The sequence below is a fragment of the Vanrija pseudolonga genome, chromosome 4, assembly GCF_020906515.1.
Source record: "Vanrija pseudolonga chromosome 4, complete sequence".
Taxonomy (NCBI): Eukaryota; Fungi; Basidiomycota; class Tremellomycetes; order Trichosporonales; family Trichosporonaceae; genus Vanrija; species Vanrija pseudolonga.
Window position 1 is genome coordinate 205,775 of NC_085852.1, and position 17,309 is coordinate 223,083.

At 60.2% G+C, this 17,309-nt stretch overlaps 10 protein-coding genes across 12 annotated transcripts; all 10 read left to right on the forward strand.

The window, feature by feature from the left end:
* Positions 1-734: 734 nt before the first annotated feature.
* Positions 735-2,341, forward strand: LOC62_04G005318 (uncharacterized protein; the record flags this gene model as incomplete). The annotated part of the gene is made up of 2 exons (XM_062771845.1): positions 735-1,662; positions 2,169-2,341. The coding sequence occupies 2 exons, from the start codon at positions 735-737 to the stop codon at positions 2,339-2,341; spliced, it is 1,101 nt and encodes a 366-aa protein (XP_062627829.1).
* Positions 2,342-2,362: 21 nt separating this feature from the next.
* Positions 2,363-2,801, forward strand: LOC62_04G005319 (uncharacterized protein; the record flags this gene model as incomplete). Its single annotated transcript, XM_062771846.1, has 2 exons — positions 2,363-2,702; positions 2,767-2,801. 2 exons carry the CDS (start codon positions 2,363-2,365, stop codon positions 2,799-2,801), a joined length of 375 nt encoding a protein of 124 aa, XP_062627830.1.
* A 211-nt stretch (positions 2,802-3,012) lies between these two features.
* LOC62_04G005320 (uncharacterized protein) lies at positions 3,013-3,961 on the forward strand (the record flags this gene model as incomplete). The annotated part of the gene is made up of 3 exons (XM_062771847.1): positions 3,013-3,065; positions 3,227-3,842; positions 3,894-3,961. The coding sequence occupies 3 exons, from the start codon at positions 3,013-3,015 to the stop codon at positions 3,945-3,947; spliced, it is 723 nt and encodes a 240-aa protein (XP_062627831.1). The 3' UTR covers positions 3,948-3,961.
* A 222-nt stretch (positions 3,962-4,183) lies between these two features.
* On the forward strand, positions 4,184-5,286 carry LOC62_04G005321 (uncharacterized protein). Its single transcript, XM_062771848.1, has 2 exons — positions 4,184-5,106; positions 5,150-5,286. Exons 1-2 carry the CDS (start codon positions 4,216-4,218, stop codon positions 5,171-5,173), a joined length of 915 nt encoding a protein of 304 aa, XP_062627832.1. The 5' UTR covers positions 4,184-4,215; the 3' UTR covers positions 5,174-5,286.
* A 158-nt stretch (positions 5,287-5,444) lies between these two features.
* LOC62_04G005322 (uncharacterized protein) lies at positions 5,445-6,647 on the forward strand (the record flags this gene model as incomplete). The annotated part of the gene is made up of 3 exons (XM_062771849.1): positions 5,445-6,057; positions 6,244-6,368; positions 6,407-6,647. The coding sequence occupies 3 exons, from the start codon at positions 5,445-5,447 to the stop codon at positions 6,425-6,427; spliced, it is 759 nt and encodes a 252-aa protein (XP_062627833.1). The 3' UTR covers positions 6,428-6,647.
* A 176-nt stretch (positions 6,648-6,823) lies between these two features.
* Positions 6,824-7,744, forward strand: LOC62_04G005323 (uncharacterized protein; the record flags this gene model as incomplete). Its single annotated transcript, XM_062771850.1, has 1 exon — positions 6,824-7,744. One exon carries the CDS (start codon positions 6,824-6,826, stop codon positions 7,742-7,744), a length of 921 nt encoding a protein of 306 aa, XP_062627834.1.
* Positions 7,745-8,102: 358 nt separating this feature from the next.
* LOC62_04G005324 (uncharacterized protein) lies at positions 8,103-9,362 on the forward strand. Its single transcript, XM_062771851.1, has 2 exons — positions 8,103-9,021; positions 9,074-9,362. Exons 1-2 carry the CDS (start codon positions 8,143-8,145, stop codon positions 9,080-9,082), a joined length of 888 nt encoding a protein of 295 aa, XP_062627835.1. The 5' UTR covers positions 8,103-8,142; the 3' UTR covers positions 9,083-9,362.
* A 92-nt stretch (positions 9,363-9,454) lies between these two features.
* LOC62_04G005325 (uncharacterized protein) lies at positions 9,455-10,643 on the forward strand (the record flags this gene model as incomplete). Its single annotated transcript, XM_062771852.1, is given in 3 exon segments — positions 9,455-10,363; positions 10,522-10,599; positions 10,614-10,643. 3 exon segments carry the CDS (start codon positions 9,455-9,457, stop codon positions 10,641-10,643), a joined length of 1,017 nt encoding a protein of 338 aa, XP_062627836.1.
* Positions 10,644-10,813: 170 nt separating this feature from the next.
* On the forward strand, positions 10,814-14,801 carry LOC62_04G005326 (uncharacterized protein). Of its 3 annotated transcripts, XM_062771853.1 has the most exons (5): positions 10,814-11,770; positions 11,809-12,991; positions 13,043-13,163; positions 13,617-14,581; positions 14,614-14,801. In XM_062771853.1, exons 2-5 carry the CDS (start codon positions 11,945-11,947, stop codon positions 14,674-14,676), a joined length of 2,196 nt encoding a protein of 731 aa, XP_062627838.1. In that variant the 5' UTR covers positions 10,814-11,770; positions 11,809-11,944; the 3' UTR covers positions 14,677-14,801. The 3 variants fall into 3 exon arrangements, with proteins under 3 accessions (XP_062627838.1, XP_062627839.1, XP_062627837.1); XM_062771854.1 differs by having other exon boundaries at positions 10,814-12,991; XM_062771855.1 differs by lacking the exons at positions 13,617-14,581; positions 14,614-14,801 and having other exon boundaries at positions 13,043-13,483.
* Positions 14,802-15,186: 385 nt separating this feature from the next.
* LOC62_04G005327 (uncharacterized protein) lies at positions 15,187-17,083 on the forward strand (the record flags this gene model as incomplete). The annotated part of the gene is made up of 3 exons (XM_062771856.1): positions 15,187-15,880; positions 16,060-16,178; positions 16,352-17,083. 3 exons carry the CDS (start codon positions 15,187-15,189, stop codon positions 17,081-17,083), a joined length of 1,545 nt encoding a protein of 514 aa, XP_062627840.1.
* Positions 17,084-17,309: the final 226 nt, after the last annotated feature.

Below are 17,309 nucleotides of genomic sequence, written 5' to 3' on the forward strand. Positions count from 1 at the left end.
AGGGGAGTCTCGCTCTCACCCATCTGCGGGACTCGACGACACATTTGCCACTTCGAGTAGATCGAGGGTGCCCCGGAACGTGCGGTCTATGTCCCATTGGAAAGCTGCCTACAGCAGTTGGTTTTGGTCCTCTGGCCCAGTCTCCACCCTGAGGTTCAAGAGTTTCCGCGACCCATCGCCTTTCAAGTTTGGCATCTACTTGGACAGGCCCTGGCGCACCTTATAAGTCTCACCATTGACTGCTCGGTGGTTGTGGTGGGATTTGAATCCACAGCCGAGTACGCGTCGTGGGTGAGGCGAACGGGACACATAGCTCCTCCATCACCTGCAGTCATCAAGCAGTACATCATGGTCCGCTTTGCAGGTCACCACCCCAAGCTCTCGATCCCACCCGCCCTGTGGTCCAAGGTCAAGTTCCTGACCCACCCAGAATGGCATGGTACGCTCAGCCATCAAGACAAGGCGACAGTCGCTGGTCGACCAAGTGACGTTCAGCCAGCGGTCTGCCGTGCAGTGTGGCCAGAACTCAATCCCCACCCCAGTACCTAGGGGAATGAAGCATGTTGCCTTGAGCCGTCATGGTCGTCGGTTGTTGGATGCCGGCGGATAGGCGTGCAACGTCCGCCTCCATTCCAAAAAGGGTCCGCCGCCACGATCCATGCCCTGGTCCAAACATCGCATCTCACTCATCCTCTTCCACTCTTCTCCCAACCACTCGACAACATCCACCAACCATGACCGTCATCATCGATTACCAGCACTATCCTCACATCCTCGACACCGTCATACACTACTGCTCCCTCGACGGCCTGCACAACCTGCGCGCGACAGGCAAGCCCATTCGCGACCGCGTCACTCAACTCGTCCTCCAACACGTTGCGATCCGTCCCCCCTCCAACATACTCTACAAGCCCACTTCCACGACCAACGACCCCATTGCTCTCCCTTTCCTCCCGTCTGATGTTAAGACTCTCGACATTCTCAGTGGCGACTGGATCGGTTTTCTCCGGCCAGCTGATGTACTTCATGGCTACACGTCTGTCACGACCGTTCGCCGCCTCGGAGCCAAGGCAATCCAATACGAACTCCCGGCGTTCGGGGCGCCTGTGAACACTGTCGTGGACCACATCGGTACGCGTTCCTTCGCGACTCGCTTCAGGACTCTCACAGTCACTGCTGTTCCCGGCGTACGGCGACATGTGCTCCATATATCGTGGGACGAGCACGTCGACATGCGCCTCTACATGAAGCTTCACAAGACCCCAACGCTCGAGCGCTTCGACCTAGTCCTGTGGCCGTACTCGACTGCTCCGAATTCAGACAACCATATCATCCCAGCTTCCGAGATCTGGGCGCCGATGCGCTTTCTCGACAAATTCCTTCGCGGCGGTGGGACCCTCACCATTGTTGGCCTCGAGGATGTCCATCCGAGGCAGATATCTTCATCTGCTCCCTCTACCGCCGACCGCGCGAACAACGTCAAGCTTCTTATGAAGGCCATAGCTCATGACCGCTTCTTCTCCCGCCTCCCAGCCGACGACTTGAACACCCTTCGTGCCGGCATAGTGTGCCTCACGCGTCTACAGTGGTACGACGCCATGAGCGACGAGGACAGGCGCTTTGTTTGGCGCGAGCCAGGTGCAGCGCACCGCTCAAGCCCAGGTAAGTCGAGAAGGTTGGAATACACTGACGCAATTCAGTCGAGTCGTGATTACGGGACCCCGCAGCAACACACCGCCCCAAGTCGATCGCCGTTCCCCGTCGGAAGCGTCGTCGTCTACTAGCTGGGTTGATAACGATGAGCACGGTGTACCCGATGCGGCAGCATGATTATGACCGACTAATGAGGGGACTGACAGCAGATTCCGAGGTCATCCGCATGGCGATGGGACTACCGACTCACCTTTCTGACCCACATTCTCTGATGGAGGGCATTCAATGCACTTAAAGAGCGGACGCGCACCACAAACACAGCGCACCCCCAGTCCCTCTGAGCCTTTTTTCACCTCACGTGACCTCATTCGTCTATATAAGAACCGAATCCCGCCTCCTTCTTGCCCCCCCCACTCTTTCCTGCGGCTTGACCTCCCGCCGCGTTGTGCGCTGCTTCAGCCGCGGGGACGGTGTCCCGGGATGGCCCATCCGTCCGCCCGGCGTGCACACGGCAGTCGACTTTGCGGCCATCTTCGCGACCAAGCACCGGCGCAAGCTGCGCCCGGCGCTGTGCAGATTCGACCTGCCCGGTCTCCAGCGCCACGTCATTCACGTCCGCTGGGGACAGCATCAGCTGTACTGCTCTCAGACGCACTGGCCAGAGAAGGTCTGGCATGATCGCTATTAACGTCTTGGGCTTTCTGCACCCATGCTTCAAGAGGTCGTCATCGTCCTGTGGCCCGACACCATCTGGTTCACCAACGCAGATGGCACGAAGGCCCTCGGCGTGCCCGGACTCCTTCGCGCACTGGCCAACGTGCCGTACGACACCGATCGTCTCATCATCGTCGGCCTGGAGGACGTGAGCGATCCCGGAGACAACACCGAACTCCCCTGGGCAGCTCGCAAGCAAACTATCCTCGATGAGGTGGAGGCGAACAAGCAGCTCCGGTGCCCAAACTTCCAAATCCACGCCCTCACCCGCCAGGAGTGTTGGGCGAGCCTTGGACCTGGCGACAAGACCATCATTGGCACCTGGTACGCTGAGAGTGAGTAGACCTATCGGGTGTGAGGCTGCGTAGAGCTGACGCCAATGTGTCGGTGCAGGTCCAGGTCGCCCCTGGAATCAGCCTCGCGTCGAGCACTGAGCCAGGAGAGTAGAGGCAATGTAAGCACAGATGGCATGTCATGGACGCGGAGATGAGATGCTATGCATGGTGAATGTGATCACTCCGAACCGCCTTGGAAATATCGAGCATGACTCCCAGAGGATCGCTGCTGACCCAGTGCCCTCCCATCATCAACACGTCGACACCCAACGTTGCACTTTACTTCCACCCACACCACCAAACATCCACCATGCTCGTGCTAGACCACACCGCCTACCCTATCATCATGGACGCGGTCATCTCGTACGCCTCCCACCAAGCTCTGTTCAAGCTACGCATTACCTGCAAGGATATGCAGCAGCGGGTCGACGAAGTGCTGGGCGCCCACGTCGTCCTTGCTGATCTTACCTCGGACAGCCCGCCACGCCTTTACGTCAGTTTACCGCGGTCGGGACGGTGCGCAGGTTCTCGCCGCCCCACATGCTCCAACATGCCCGGGACGAAAAGTTCAAAGCAGCCCATACTTTTGTCGACTACTTCACTCTGGTCTGCGATCAGATCGTTCCCAAGGTCCCCCTGTTCAGCGGCTGCCCACATATAATCCACGTGCGCCTTCCGCCGACTGGCCGCCCTCCGTTGCCAACCTCCGAGGCAAGGTCGGTCTCTCCGCCCTATGGCTCGTCGACAGCCCCCGCGTTCTGTGTGACCCCTGCCTCCCGCGTGCACCAGATCGTTCTGGTTCTCTGGCCGCATTCAAGTGAAGACAACGCCGGTGACACACGCGATACCCAACAGATCAAGCACCTCCTCGCTGCCATGAAGAACATGGTCTCTGCGCGTCCTGACGAGTTCGTCCTAGTCGGGCTCGACATCACCCTGGAGTCGCCTCAAGCCACGAACAACGGCCTGCCCTCTCGCTATGTCTCGGACAAGCTTACGGCGTACCACCGCAAGATCCATGGCCACGTCGATAACCTGCGGGTCCTTTCACTCGAAGAGTGGTGGAAGGAGCTGAACGACGGAGAAGAGGACCTCGTTGGCGCCTGGCCCTCCGGATATGTCGACTGTCACCACTGCGGTGTGAGTAGACACATGATAGCCAGTCGCATGCCCTGACACGAGTCCGTCCAGCTCTTCAATGGCGGCAGCGACGACCATCAAGGACGATGGACTACAAGTGGTTAGGGAAGAAGGACGCCGATATTCTATGGAGCGGGAGTGGGTCAAGACGAGCCGCGATGCTGTATGCATAGAATGATATGCGAGGATACTAGGTGAGAAGCCGGAGAAGTGTATCTACATGACGGCGGCGACGCCAACAACGATGCGAGTGCGAGCTGGAATGTGAGGATCGGCGCGGCCGCCTCGCAGCTATAAATGACACAACATCACCCAACTCGCTCCCTTCTTTATCCACTTCCCAACACTCAACCAACACGAAACAACAATCACAATGGTCACCATAGACCACACAGCATACCCAGCTATCATGGATGACATCATCGCCTACGCCCCCATGCAAGCACTCTTCAAGCTCCGTCTCACATCCAAGGCCTTCCGCGCGCGGGTCGACGCCTTGGTGGGGCGGCACGTCCTCCTCGGCCCTCTCACAGTCACAGGTACCACGCTCCTCCTTCCCAAGATATATCGCTTCAACCCAGGGCCCTCCAGCTGGGCTGTGCCCGCCAATCCCTCCGTTGTGCGGGTCCTCGACGTCGACTTCGGGACCCTCGATGATCCTGCCCTTTCCATTGTTCTGAGCCAGTTCACCGGCGTCACGACTGTGCGGAGGTTCAGCCTTCCGTATACGGAGAACGAGGAGCTATTCGAGCTCCCACCTTCAGCCAGGACGGTGGTCGACTATCTTCCGCTCTCCATCAACACGTACGTCCCCGTCTCTTCTGGCCGACGACACATCCTCCATGTCGGCCTGTGTCCGACTGTGGGACCGAACGGCCCAGCCACAGACGCGGCTGTTGACGACAATGTGGAAGACGTCGTGGTGGTTCTCTCGATGGATATGATGCCACCGGGGCTCGCTGTCCCAGAGATCACCTTTCAATGTCTCTGCGACACCCTCTACGGCCCCCTTATCTCGTTCACGCAGCAGGTCACCGTTGTTGGCCTCGAGCTTCTTGCACCGGCAGCACAGACCGACCCAGCCCCCCACCCTTCAATGCAGAGGACGTACAGATTGATCAAGCGTTTTCTGGATGGATGGTGCGAGTTCTTCCGACCGGGCGCGATCAATTTGAGGTACCTCACCACGGAGGAGTGGTGGGCCGAGCTGGACGAGGGCGAGACGTCCCTCGTCGGTGTCTGGCCGTCCGAGTGCAACACTAGCGTGAGTCGTGAGAATCCATCAACGACGACTGACGGGCTCACAGCTGGTCGACGTCAGCGAGAACTAAGGGGAGAGGCTCGCGTCCATATGTACATAGATTATGATGCGGGGTGAAGTTGAGTCGCAAAGATGGCTGTGTGGCTCTGCTCCATGACCAGCATGCATGGTGTGTGATATGAGTGCTGCCCGAGAAATGACACACCCCAATGTAAGATATTGTGTGTGGTCAGTGACGAGGGGCGAGCCGGCGACGTCGTTTGCGGATCAGCGGCAGGGTATAAATCACTCAACTTTGTCGTTCAGCTTTCTTGACTTTACACTCAACACCAACCCTCACAATGCCGACTCTAGACCACACGGCGTACCCATTCATCATGGAGCAGGTGCTCATGTACGCCTCGGTGCAAGCACTATTCAAGCTGCGTCTCACGTCCAAGTCCTTCCGCGCGCGTGTCGACAACATTCTCGCCACCCACGTCTTCCTCGATGGCGGCATCGTCGACAATGAAGTCAAGACGGCCATGCTCCTACCCAAGGCGTACCGCTTCTATCCCGGCCCGTCGACCTGGGCACTCACCGCCCCTCATTCCTCGGTCCTTGTCGTCGACGCCGTGCGCAAGAACCTCGGCAATCAGAGCTTGGCAGACACGTTCAACACTTTCGCCGCCGTCAACACCTTGCGCAGGTTTTGGCCCTTGGAGGAGGGGGAGTACGATGCCATCGATGCGTATCCCAAGGCCCACCCGTCCTCCAATAAAACTCTCGTCGACTTCATACCCGTCACTCAGGCGTCGCCGCACCGATTCATTGCACTGCCAACTGCCCCTCGACAGATTATCCACCTGCATGTGGGCCGAGGCGCTGTAAACACCTCGTTCCACAATATAGACCGTCCTGCCCTCACAGACATCGTGCTGATTCTATGGTCGCCCGCGCCTACGGGAGAAGAGCGTGTGACAAAGCCGACACTTGACTGGGCTAGCGCATGCGTAGCAGTGAGCACGATACTGAACGCGTGTCCCCGCCGCCTCATAGTGGTGGGACTACAACGCCTCTGCGCGCGGTGGTATCCGCTACCGAAGTCCCTTGAAACAACCGGGGTCACTCGCTATGAAATGTTGCTGGATTCTTTGCAAGCCGAGAACGTCGCCCTTGACAACGGCGTCGACCTGCGGTTCCTCACAGCGGAGGAGTGGTGGGAGGAGCTTGAGGAGGGGGAGAAGGAGCTCATAGGCGTCTGGCCTTCTGAATACTACGACGAGGTAAGTCGCTCCCGAATGAGTGGCACTGACGCGGATAGCTGTCCACCTCAGAGGGCTGAGTGCAGGCAGGCGCAGAGGAGAAGACAAGACGGCAGTGATCGGAGGCGTGCGGCATTGGAGTGGAGGTGGGAGATGAACACCACACCCCACAGCTCCCAATCCCACCCCCAGCCGTCACCCAAAGCACTTGTCGCCATGCCCACCGACCACCGACACGGCTGTAACCCCGCACGATGGCTGCCAAGCAACAACTCAAGATGCATGAGTTTTTTTCATTACCCGATACAGCCCCGATAAGAATCTGTACTGACCTCGACGCATGCGGTGCTACGCACAAGCCAACGAGTGGTGTGGTGAATCAATGACAACCGCGCTTCGCACTGCCGACTCGACGGACAACATGAGCCGATCTCGTCCTTTGACCCCCACGCACTCACTCCTCACCAGCACTTACCATGGCCGTACTCATAGACCACACGGCGTACCCGGGCGTCATCAACCTCATCATCTCTCATGCCCCGACTACCGCACTGTTCAAGCTACATCTCGCGTCGACGGCCTTCCGCACGCGAATCGACGCCGCGTTGGCTGAGCACGCGGTTGTGGCCGCCGATGGCAAGCTCCACCTCCCGCACAGCGACCGCTTCAGTCCGGGCCCGTCAATTTGGATTCTCCACGCTGGGCCTGCCGCCGTCCGCACTCTAGACATGGACTGCACACCGCCCTTGGCCGACTCCTTCCGCCCGTTCACCAGCGTCACCACAGTCCGCAGGTTATCGCAGCGCCACAACGGCCATGTCGCCGCCCTCCCACCTTCCACTCCGACGCTGGTCGACTTCATCGATGTCCTGCCACCCCTCTCACGTCTCGACATCCACCTCTCCCCAGCCGACCGACACATCATCCACCTGCGCGTCTGGGACCTGCACACGGACACCAGCCTCGGCGTCAAGATCCACCCGGTGCCGAATCTTGGGCACATCGTCGTCGTGCTCTCGTCCTCGACCAACCTCAGAATCGACCGAGAGGCAATGAGCATGGTCTCTTCTGTGCTCATGGACATTCTGCAGCACCGCCCCCCGCGCATGTCCGTCGTCGGTATGGAGCGGGTGGCTCTCCTCGTGCCACTCCCGAACCCTACCGGCAACGCCATCGTTGACCGCTCATGGAAGCTACTTGGCCCCTTCCTGTATTTGGTGAGCGGGAACGTTGACTTGAGAAATCTCGAGTTTGAGAGCTGGTGGGATGGACTCGGGGAGGATGAGAGGAGGCTCGTTGGGCCGTGGCCTGATGAGTGGAGCGACAGTGTGAGAGACAAGGCATGGTCGGGCGCTGCTCTGCTGACACTGGCACAGGTTGACACAGGCAGATCTTGATAGTCGACATGACCACCGGCCGTGTTACGTTTCTGTTGAAGTGACCCGAGTGCGAGTCCCGCCTTATCGGCTCGCTTCGCCGAAGCGAGACTCGAGCGCGCGCTCGAGCCTCTCTTATATTGTAGTTATAAGGTGTCGCTCGAAGAGCGACGTCTCTTCATGCAACCATCTCTTCCAACAGTTTCCACACCGGATAGTCTCAGACGTACTATGCATGGGTGTCGACGTGATGTTGTCGCAGAACACACACCGCACAGTCCGAAGTCAGCCGACCAGGTGGGCGGTGCGCGCAGATCGGCGCCACGACGGACGCCCCTCTCCTCGCCGTGACTCACAAAACTCAATTTACTCAACCTCATCTTCTTCCATTTACTCTTCCTCCCATAACACACCTCACGATGACGACCATAGACCACACGGCGTACCCAACCATCATGGACAAGATCATCGCCCACGCGTCCATGCAAGCGCTATTCAAGCTCCGTCTCACCTCGACCTCCTTTCGCGCCCGCGTCGACGCGCAGGTCGGCACACACGCGCTGCTCAGTACCGACCGCATGCTGGGCGTGAAGAATGAGGGTAGCGACCGCAACAAGCTCAGGACGTACCTCCTCAAGAAGCATCGTTTCTCGCCCGGTCCCACGAGCTGGGCGCTGAACACCCCGCCCTCGACGGCACGCGTCGTCGATATTCACGACGCGTTGCTCGACATGCCGGACCCGAGTCCTGTGCTGCGCGGCTTCCCCTCCGTCTCGACGGTGCGCCGGCTCTGGCTTGGCGACCCCAGCCCGCAGATGATGGATCTCGTCTCCCCACACAGCACAGTGGTCGACTTTATCACACTCCCTCTGTCGCAGACGTTCGAAGGCATCTATCTGTCAACGGGTAACCGGCACATCATCCACCTTCGAGTCGGAGACACGACCATCACATCCCACCTTAAGGTACTCGGTAGCACTGACAGTGTCACCATTGTCCTTTGGAGGCATTCCGCGACCGTTGGCAAGGAGTTGTCAATGTCGACAAAGCTGCGTCTCCTCGACATTTTGCTAACCATCCTCTCCCAATCGCCCCTTCATTTCACCGTCGCCGGACTCCAGCATGTCGTCGAGACCGACGACTACGGTCACATTGTCGACAACGTGAAGCGCATCCACAGCATGAATCCCGACAGTGACACCGAAATGAAGATCCTCACGATCAACGAGTGGTGGGAGGAGCTCGAGGCGGGGGAGAAGGAGGTCATCGGCATGTGGCCGTCCGAGTATGACGACATGGTGAGTCGTGTAGCTGTTGCTACATATGCTCGACAACTGAGATTGAACACAGAAGGTGTAGATATCGACAACACCCGATGGCGGCCGAAAATCACACTGTGAACGAAAACAAATAGCAAGATGTCGAGACGACGAGAGCCGACAACAAGTCAATGGAGCCAAACATGAGGACAGCCTGGGCGTATGTGCAGTAGCTAAGATGAACATGGGCGCGATGTGTAACGCGAGGAGCGGCGGGGCGACCATCTCAACGGCGGGCAATCCAGCTGACGCACACCGTCCAGTGCGAGCGGCACGCACTTGTTTGGCATATTGTCTCAGTCGCACCCACCGCCCACCACACACATACACCCGGTGGCGTTAAATCCACCCAACAGCCAATGTCTCACTCTCTCACTTGTCCATCCACCCACTCATCCACTCACCACTCACCATGCCGCTAGACCACACAGCCTTCCCTACCATCATCGACCGCATCATCACTCTCTGCGACCGCCCCACCCTCCTAGCCTTTCGCGCAACATCTCAAGCATACCGCTGCAGAATCAGCAAGACCGTCTTTGCCCACGCCGCGCTCCTCCAGCTCGGCAGCTCGTACTCTCTCGTGCTGCCATGCCAGGCGGGCCCGCGGCCGATCGACTTCCTCCCATTAGTCGACGTCTCGATCTCCACGATCGACCTGTACCTCGACGGGGCGCCCACCCCACGGGTTGTCAAGTTCGTCGGGCAGTTGGGCAACCTGCGCACGCTGCGCCGGTTCGGTCGCGGCCGCGAGGTACCTATCGCGCCCAACGTGCGATCAGACACAACCGTGGTCGACTACATCTCTTTCTGGAAGAAGGAGAAGATCTACCTCGTCCCAGCCGCCGCGCGGCACATACTCCACTTGAACTGGGACGGCGCGCACACCACGACGACGTTCTCCTTCCCCGCTGTTAGGCTACCGCACACGACATTGTCCGAGGTCGTGATCGTCATCCACCGCCGCCAGTCCGTTTCATCGACCACATTCTCCCCCTTCACAGCTTTGTACACCCTGGTCGAGGCGCTCGCTGTGCGCATTCTCGCGGGCATGACGGTCACTGTTGTCGGGCTTGAACGTCTCGACCCCCGGCAGATCAGCGTGACCGCGTCCCATACGCTCGGGGACGCCACCGCCGCGGAGGAGGCATTCAAGGACGTGCTACTGAAGCATCTGAAGAACAGTACCAACCACCCGCTCCGCACCTCTGCTCAAGGCGTCACGGACGCCGTGTCATGCGTCACCATGACCGACTGGCGCCGAAGCCTGGGCGAGCGGCGGGACGTTGAGGGCGGTTGGGTGATGCCGCGGACCTTCCAGGTGAGCACTGATTCGTGACAGGCTGATTCGCAGAGCTAAGTCCTAGGCCCCCGCGCCGCTGGAGAGCGCGCTCGAGTTGGAGGTGCGGAGCGGGATGATGCGCGCGTCGTTGGACGCCGTCGCGCCGCGCTTCCCGCACCCATATCCTCAACCGTCAGCCCTCGTTCAACCACCGCCGGCCCTCGTTCAACCCCAACCCCAACCTCCCATCGTTCATACCACCGTATCTAACCCTTGTCCGCCCCCACAGCCAGCCCAAACGTGGTGTATCATTAGTTAGATATATGAGCTACGCCGCGTCCCGAGCCTTCGTCCCCTCGATTTGCCACCCAAAATGACGAAATGTGGGGCCCCAGCGACGCCCCGGCTTCTGAGTTGCCCGCACGTGTCCACTTTTCGGCGAACAATGTTGCCCATCTCACTCTTCACTTTTACCTTCTCCATCTCACAGTTCTAACGACAATGACAGACTCTACCCTCGACTACGCGGCCTACCCTCACCTCGTCGAGGCCATCGTCTCCTACGCCTCTCTCACCGCGCTCGTCTCGCTCCGCGCGACATGTCGTGCCCTCCACGCCCTCGTCGACGCCCGACTCTTCACCCACGCCCAGCTGCACGACTTCCCAAACACGAGCGACGACTGGTCCTCGGCCGTGACGTACGGCCTGACGCTACCACTGAGGAGCACGATCCCGCACACCTCACGCATGCCGCACCTACCGCGCGCGGCGGCCGCCGTGTCCACCCTCGACGTGTGCTTCGAGCTCGTGCCCCCCGTCGTCGCGAAGCGGTTCACCTCGTTGCGTACCCTCCGCCGGCGGCTCAACTGTGTCGCCCACTTTGACGACCCGTTTCTCCGCGTCGAGACGGCGGTTTACTTCATCACCGTGCCCGCGCAGTACATCGTCGTCGCGCGGCTGCCGCGCTCGCTCGACCGCCTGGTCCTTCACATCAAGCACGAGGGCACCGGATCCCCCGCGCGCGGCTTTCGCCTCGTCTCAAACGAGCACAATATTCAGCAGTTCGAGTTCGTCATCTGGCCGTCACCGCGTACCCCACCAGCCGTGTGGTTCTTCCAGGCCATGTTCGAGACAGTCGACAGCGGGCGCGCGAACGGCACTGGCTCCGACTTTTCCATCACTCTTGCGGGGCTGGAGAAGGTCTATCCGTCTCTATGGGAAGGCTCGCCCGACCTCGACCACGCAGCCGACGCTGAGGGAGTCAAGCGCGCCATCCGAGACTGCCTCCACACAGCGTTGGACCTCGGACACGTTACCCGGTCTAACCAGTCCGCATTCATCGTCGACGCCATTTGTGACAGGCTTCGTGTGCTGACGCTGGAGGAATGGCAGTCAGAGCTTGGCGACAGGCTTGAGCTCGAGGGCACATGGATGGAGCCCGGGGTGGTGAGCCCTTCCTGTGGTGACATGCTGACTGAGTGCAGTGAGGCGATGACGACGCCTCGCAGCGACAGACATGCCCAAGGCTAGGCCGCATGATCATAACCCAGAACAACTTATGTCCTTCCATTGTCACTCATTCTCTTTTCCAAACATCGTCCATCCCGCCTCTCCACTCCCATGAAGGCATTAGACAGGTTCAAGCTCGCCCAGAATGCTCGCCGCCGACGAGCAACGTCGTCTCGCGGGGTCATCGACCCCAGCGCGTTCCCGCACATCATGGACGCCATCATCGAGAACGCCGACATGATGGCCCTCGTCGCTCTCCGCGGGACGTGTCAGCGTCTTGGACGGCTGGTTGACAAACTGCTCTTCACGCATGCCCAATTGGTCCTGTATCCTGCACAGCAGGCGTATGGCATCCACACACACCGTCCACTTGCATTCCTGACACTACCGGTCAACACGACTGTTCGCACCGCCTCTACATTCCCCGTCCTCCCGTGGTGCCCTGCCGCTGTCAAGATCCTCGATGTCCTCCGCCCCAACGGTGACCCGGCATGGACGACCACGGTAAATCTCGCCTTGGCTGCCGAGTTTACCTCGGTCCACACTGTGCGGCAGCAGCTCGAGCCGTACTGGGATATTGCACACTACTTTCCCTCCAACCACACAACCGTCTACTACGATGTCGTCCCACCGCGGTTCCGCCGCATTGGCTCAGGAACACAGCACTACTCTCCAGATCGCGCAGTGTATCACTTCCGGCCTGATGACGAGTCCGATCATGAGCCTGTTTCGTTCGCCACCGCCTACCTGTGCACCGACTTCGTCTTTGTTTTCTGGCCCTCCTCGACCGTACCACCCTTCGACTGGCCGTTCGCGAGGATGCAACATATCCTGCGTGAGTCAGGAACTCGCGAACACGGCGGCACGACCGCCAATATCCGAGGACGACGCAAGGCATCTTCATCCTTCATCAACTCCTTCGTCGTTGTTGGCATTCAGAACGTGTGCCCGGACCTCGTCCGCTACGAACCGGACAGCCCAGAGAGTAGTCCCCTCACTGATGTCGAGATCCTGCACGAAATCATCAGCGCTATGCAGGTCCCCCTCAGAATCGGTGACCGTCTTCGAGAGTGCGGCCGTACCATATCCCTCGAGCAGTGGATGGAGGAGCTTGGCGACCGAGCCGCTATCGAGGGGGCATGGATGACACCCCGGGAGGTGAGTTGCGCGGTGTCAACTGGCATTGCACACACACACTGACTCTCACAGGCTCCGCTGAATCCGCCTCATCGGAGACATGATGGCTCCATGCCCGCTGTCGATGGCCAGGCTGATGGACGGCACGCTGGATCAACACCATCGGCACTCGAGGGCGGGGGGCAACGGCTGGGTGGGCGATTCTCGCGCTCTTTGTGCCGGCTGTCATCGCTTCTGACGAAACGGTGGACTGGGCCTGGATGATCATCGGTTTCAGGGATATCGTCTGAGCATGTTCGCCAGTTGTCCCAGGCATATCGCGCTCGTGGTGGCTCATCACAGTCTTTGAAGTCCAGTTGCACTGTTGTTGCACAGTAGAGTTCCATTGTTGTTGCACAGCATACATTAGAGACGTGAGTGTCCTTGGCATTATGTGGCTCGGCTGGAGCTGGCGGCACATGGTTTCCGCAATGCTCTGTTCGCCAGACTCCGTCTCGTAAAATGTACTCCGACTCATGAAACGCACCTCTTTCGAGCGCGTCCATCGTCATGGCGAGGTTCGCCTGCCGGGCTGACATCATTTTCGGGGCCCCGGATCGCCCCCTCCCACCTCACACACAGATGACGTTCCTCTGGCATCACACAGACTTCCACGTCGCTTGTTTTCTTTCTGCTTTCACTCTCTCACTCAACTCCTGCACGCTCGGAATGCCCGCCACGCTCGACTACAGCGCCCATCCGCACATCATCGAGACGATCGTGCGCTGCGCCCCCGTGGCGGCGCTGATCCCCCTCCGGGCGACGTCCAAGGCGATCCAGCCGCTGGTCGACGCGATCCTCTTCGACCACGTCCAGCTGCAGCCGTTCCCCGCCGACGGGAAGGACTGGGCCTCTGGCGCAGTCATCGGCCTTACTCTACCAGCCGACACGAGCCTGTCCGTCTCGTCCCCCCTTCCCCGGCTGCCGTGGGTACCTGGCGCCGTGCGCATGCTCGATGACACCAAGACGTGGAACGACGACGACGAGTACGCTATCACGAACGACGCGTTCAGCTCGCTGCAGACTATCCGGCAGCTGTGCACTGACGACTACGCATACGACCACAACCTCTCCGACGTGCCCACTGCTGTCCTGTTCGTCGACGCGTCTCGTTACCATCATACCATCTATCCGTGTTCGAAGCGCATGGTCGCCCACATCCGCGGCGGCGGCGGCAATCCCCCCGTAGTGGAGACGGCATGTCACGACAACGTGCGCGAGTTTGTCTTCGTCTTCTGGTCGCCGATGAACAGTGTGGCTTGGTGCCTTGACGTCGTCATTGGCGCACTCTATACCCAGCGCCGCAATAGTGAGACGATCCCCGAGTCGATCGAGGTCGTCGGCCTCGACCTTCCCCCCCACACCGCTACCTCCAGTGAGCGGATACGCGCACAGAATGCCCTGGAAGGAAGGTTTGGGGCCAAGCTCCACGGGTTACACGACCAAAGTGACGACCACACCGAGTGGGCGTACGAAATGGAGCAACGCCTCCTATTTCACACCATGGACGAGTGGCGCGCTACACTCGGCGACCGCCTATACCTCGAGGGGACGTGGATGCAGCCACGGCCGGTGAGCTCACTGCTTGGGCCAGCTGACACCAGGGGCCTGATTCCAACGGCAAATGGCCCGAGACTGAAGAATCGGACTCGGACTCGGACGAATAGCGCGGCGCCGGCGGTCGCTTCTGCCCGCTCCGCCGCAATGCAGGGTCGTATGGGCCAGGGGTATCGGATGCAGCTCTTTCCAACCCACTCCAACATCCATGCCGCCGAGTGCTGCTACGGGGACGGTGAGCTGCCCATCCCCACGATGGATGGTAGAGTTGCTTTCCGCCTCCGACGGCCACAACAAACACCCCGTGGGATGGCTGCCCGGAGCCCCACACGACCAAAAAACTCAACGACTTCACCTCACGCTCTCTCCCTCGACACCTTGACAACCACCTCTCCCATGCCATCCAAGCTCGACTACAAATACTACCCGCACTTGATCGAAAGCAGGTTGCGTTCTGCGCCCTTGGGTGCGCTGATCCCGCTGCGCGCGACGTGCAAAACCCTCCAAAGGCTGGTCGATTCCATCGTCTTCCGACATGTCCAGCTCCACGCCTTCCCTGGCACACGGGGCAGCGGCGGAGACGTCCTCGGCCTCACGCTGCCGGGCGACACGCAGATAAAATGCTCCGGCCGCCTACCGCGTCTGCCGTGGGGCCCAGAGCCGTGATTGTCCTCGACCATCCCGGCACCTTTCTCGAGGGCGATGACTTGCTGCGCCGTTCGGTATCGTTGAGCAACTTCAGCTCCCTGACGACCTTTCGCCGGCTGCATCGCTCTGAGCTCGCCAAACGTATGGCCGACGCCTGCATCGACGGCGTGCACACAGCTGTCGAGTACATCGACTCCCGACTCCTTGCGACCATCGTGCTGCCTGCCCCTCGGCGACTGGTGATGAACATGCGGGGCGATCCCCTTGTGGGGGACGGCGGCCGCGATAAATTCAACGTGGTGTCTTCCGAAACCGTGCGCGAGTATGTGTTCATCTTCTGGCCTGCATTGTCATACGAGGAATGGTACTTTGGCGTCATCTTCGACATCGTCTACCCGGAGTGGCGCGATGACGACTACGAGTCGGTCACGGTCGTCGGGTTGGAGACGTTGTGTGACCTCGGCACGGCGGCAGACAGTGCTGCCGATCGCGAGGACGCTGCGGGCGTGGTCCGTGAGCGGATGCGGAGACATTACTATGCCCGCAACGCCGAGAAATGGCCCCCGGACTACCGGCGCAGCATCGTCGATCCCCTCTGCGACCGCCTCCGCTTCGTTAGGCGTGACGAATGGCGCGCTGAGCTTGGAGAGCAGCGGGCGGAGGAGGGTAAGTGGATACAGCCGCGCGCGCCTTAAGCCTGGCGCTCATAGTGTGCGGCTTGTAGCTTCTTGTCGTGTCCATAGGGTGCCATATTTGGGAGGGCTGGCAACAATGCGGGAATCGATGCCCACAATGCGGTGCCCCGGCCGGCACGATGTTCTTGGCGCTCAGTGCGTCTCGCTCAGTGCACCACATCGTTGACCAGGCTGCTGTTGCGTTTGCCCATTGCCTCTCATTCACAATCACACTCATGCCGACTGCTTCAATCATACACGATGGGCACCCGCACATCATGGACGCCATCGTGGGCTACACGTCCGACGTTGCCACCCTCGTCGCCCTGCGCGCAACCTGCCGAGGGCTCAAGGCGCGCGCCGACGCCGTGCTGTTCAATCACGTCGAGCTGCACAGCCTCCCCCGTCGTCAAGTCCGACTCTTCAGCACCTCAGTCTCCCAGGCTCGTCATGACAGTCCCAGCTGGCGACACCTCGTATACACACGCGCTCGCCGTTCCCTGTGCTGCCCTTCTGCCCCGGTGCGGTGCAGGCGCTCGACCTCAACACCATGTGGGGAATGAGTGAGGCGCAGGCCGACGCGTTCACGGCCTTGCACACGCTCAGACGACTGCTCTCGAACCACCGCACACGAGACACGATGCGCCCGCGCACGCTTATCCAGGACCGGATCTTCCGAAGGGACCGGTTCAACTGCCGTGTGTACACGCCTGTTGTCCCAGCCTCGGTCGAACGCCTCGTCGCCGACGTCATCTACGAGACACCCCGGCTGGAGGAGAATGGGCAGGCATGGAATGGCCCCCTGCGCCTCGACAGGCTGCCGCCCAAAGTAGTCTACACGTTCGCATTCGGGACCTGGCCGGAGACGATGACGCTTGGACGCGCAGCTGAGTGGCTGTTTGACACCATCGAGGGACACGACACACAGGTCACCGTTGTCGGGCTTGACGCGCTACTTCCGGACGGAGCAGACGAGGACGTCGCGCAGTGGTTCCACAGCCGTCGGGACCTTCTCGCCGCTCGCCACGGCGGCGATGCGGACCTCGGGCTGGACTTGGTCGACCGCGCGCTCGACCAGATGCGCTTCGTTCCCTCCAGCGAGTGGGAGGCCCCGCTGCCGAGCCGCCTCAAAGGAGATGAGATGCTCATGAACCGGGAAGGGCCAGCCGTGAGTCCGCACCGTGCCCCGCGCTGACGGCAGGATGAGGAGTGCAACGCAGACCACCGCCGCGCGGCGCAGCACCGACACTTGTCTGAGCCGTTCAGACCCCCCGGAGCCAAGGTGGCCGGCAAGATGAAGATACACCCCGCCTTGGTGATCCCCTTTGTCTGCTGTATCCTTCCCTGCGTGTACTGCTGTAGCTGCATCGCTTGATCACGGCGAGGCGCATGTAAGGGTTGTAGGAGCCCTCAATGGGGCC

Bases quoted from the DNA above. Each gene is read 5' to 3' on its own strand.
- LOC62_04G005326 (XM_062771854.1), top strand. From the start codon at position 11,945: ATGAAGGCATTAGACAGGTTCAAGCTCGCCCAGAATGCTCGCCGCCGA. The intron at 12,992-13,042 runs GTGAGTTGCGCG...TGACTCTCACAG, and splicing joins CATGGATGACACCCCGGGAG to GCTCCGCTGAATCCGCCTCA. The intron at 13,164-13,616 runs GTGGGCGATTCT...GGCATCACACAG, and splicing joins GGGCGGGGGGCAACGGCTGG to ACTTCCACGTCGCTTGTTTT.
- LOC62_04G005324 (XM_062771851.1), top strand. From the start codon at position 8,143: ATGACGACCATAGACCACACGGCGTACCCAACCATCATGGACAAGATC.
- LOC62_04G005321 (XM_062771848.1), top strand. From the start codon at position 4,216: ATGGTCACCATAGACCACACAGCATACCCAGCTATCATGGATGACATC. The intron at 5,107-5,149 runs GTGAGTCGTGAG...ACGGGCTCACAG, and splicing joins CGTCCGAGTGCAACACTAGC to CTGGTCGACGTCAGCGAGAA.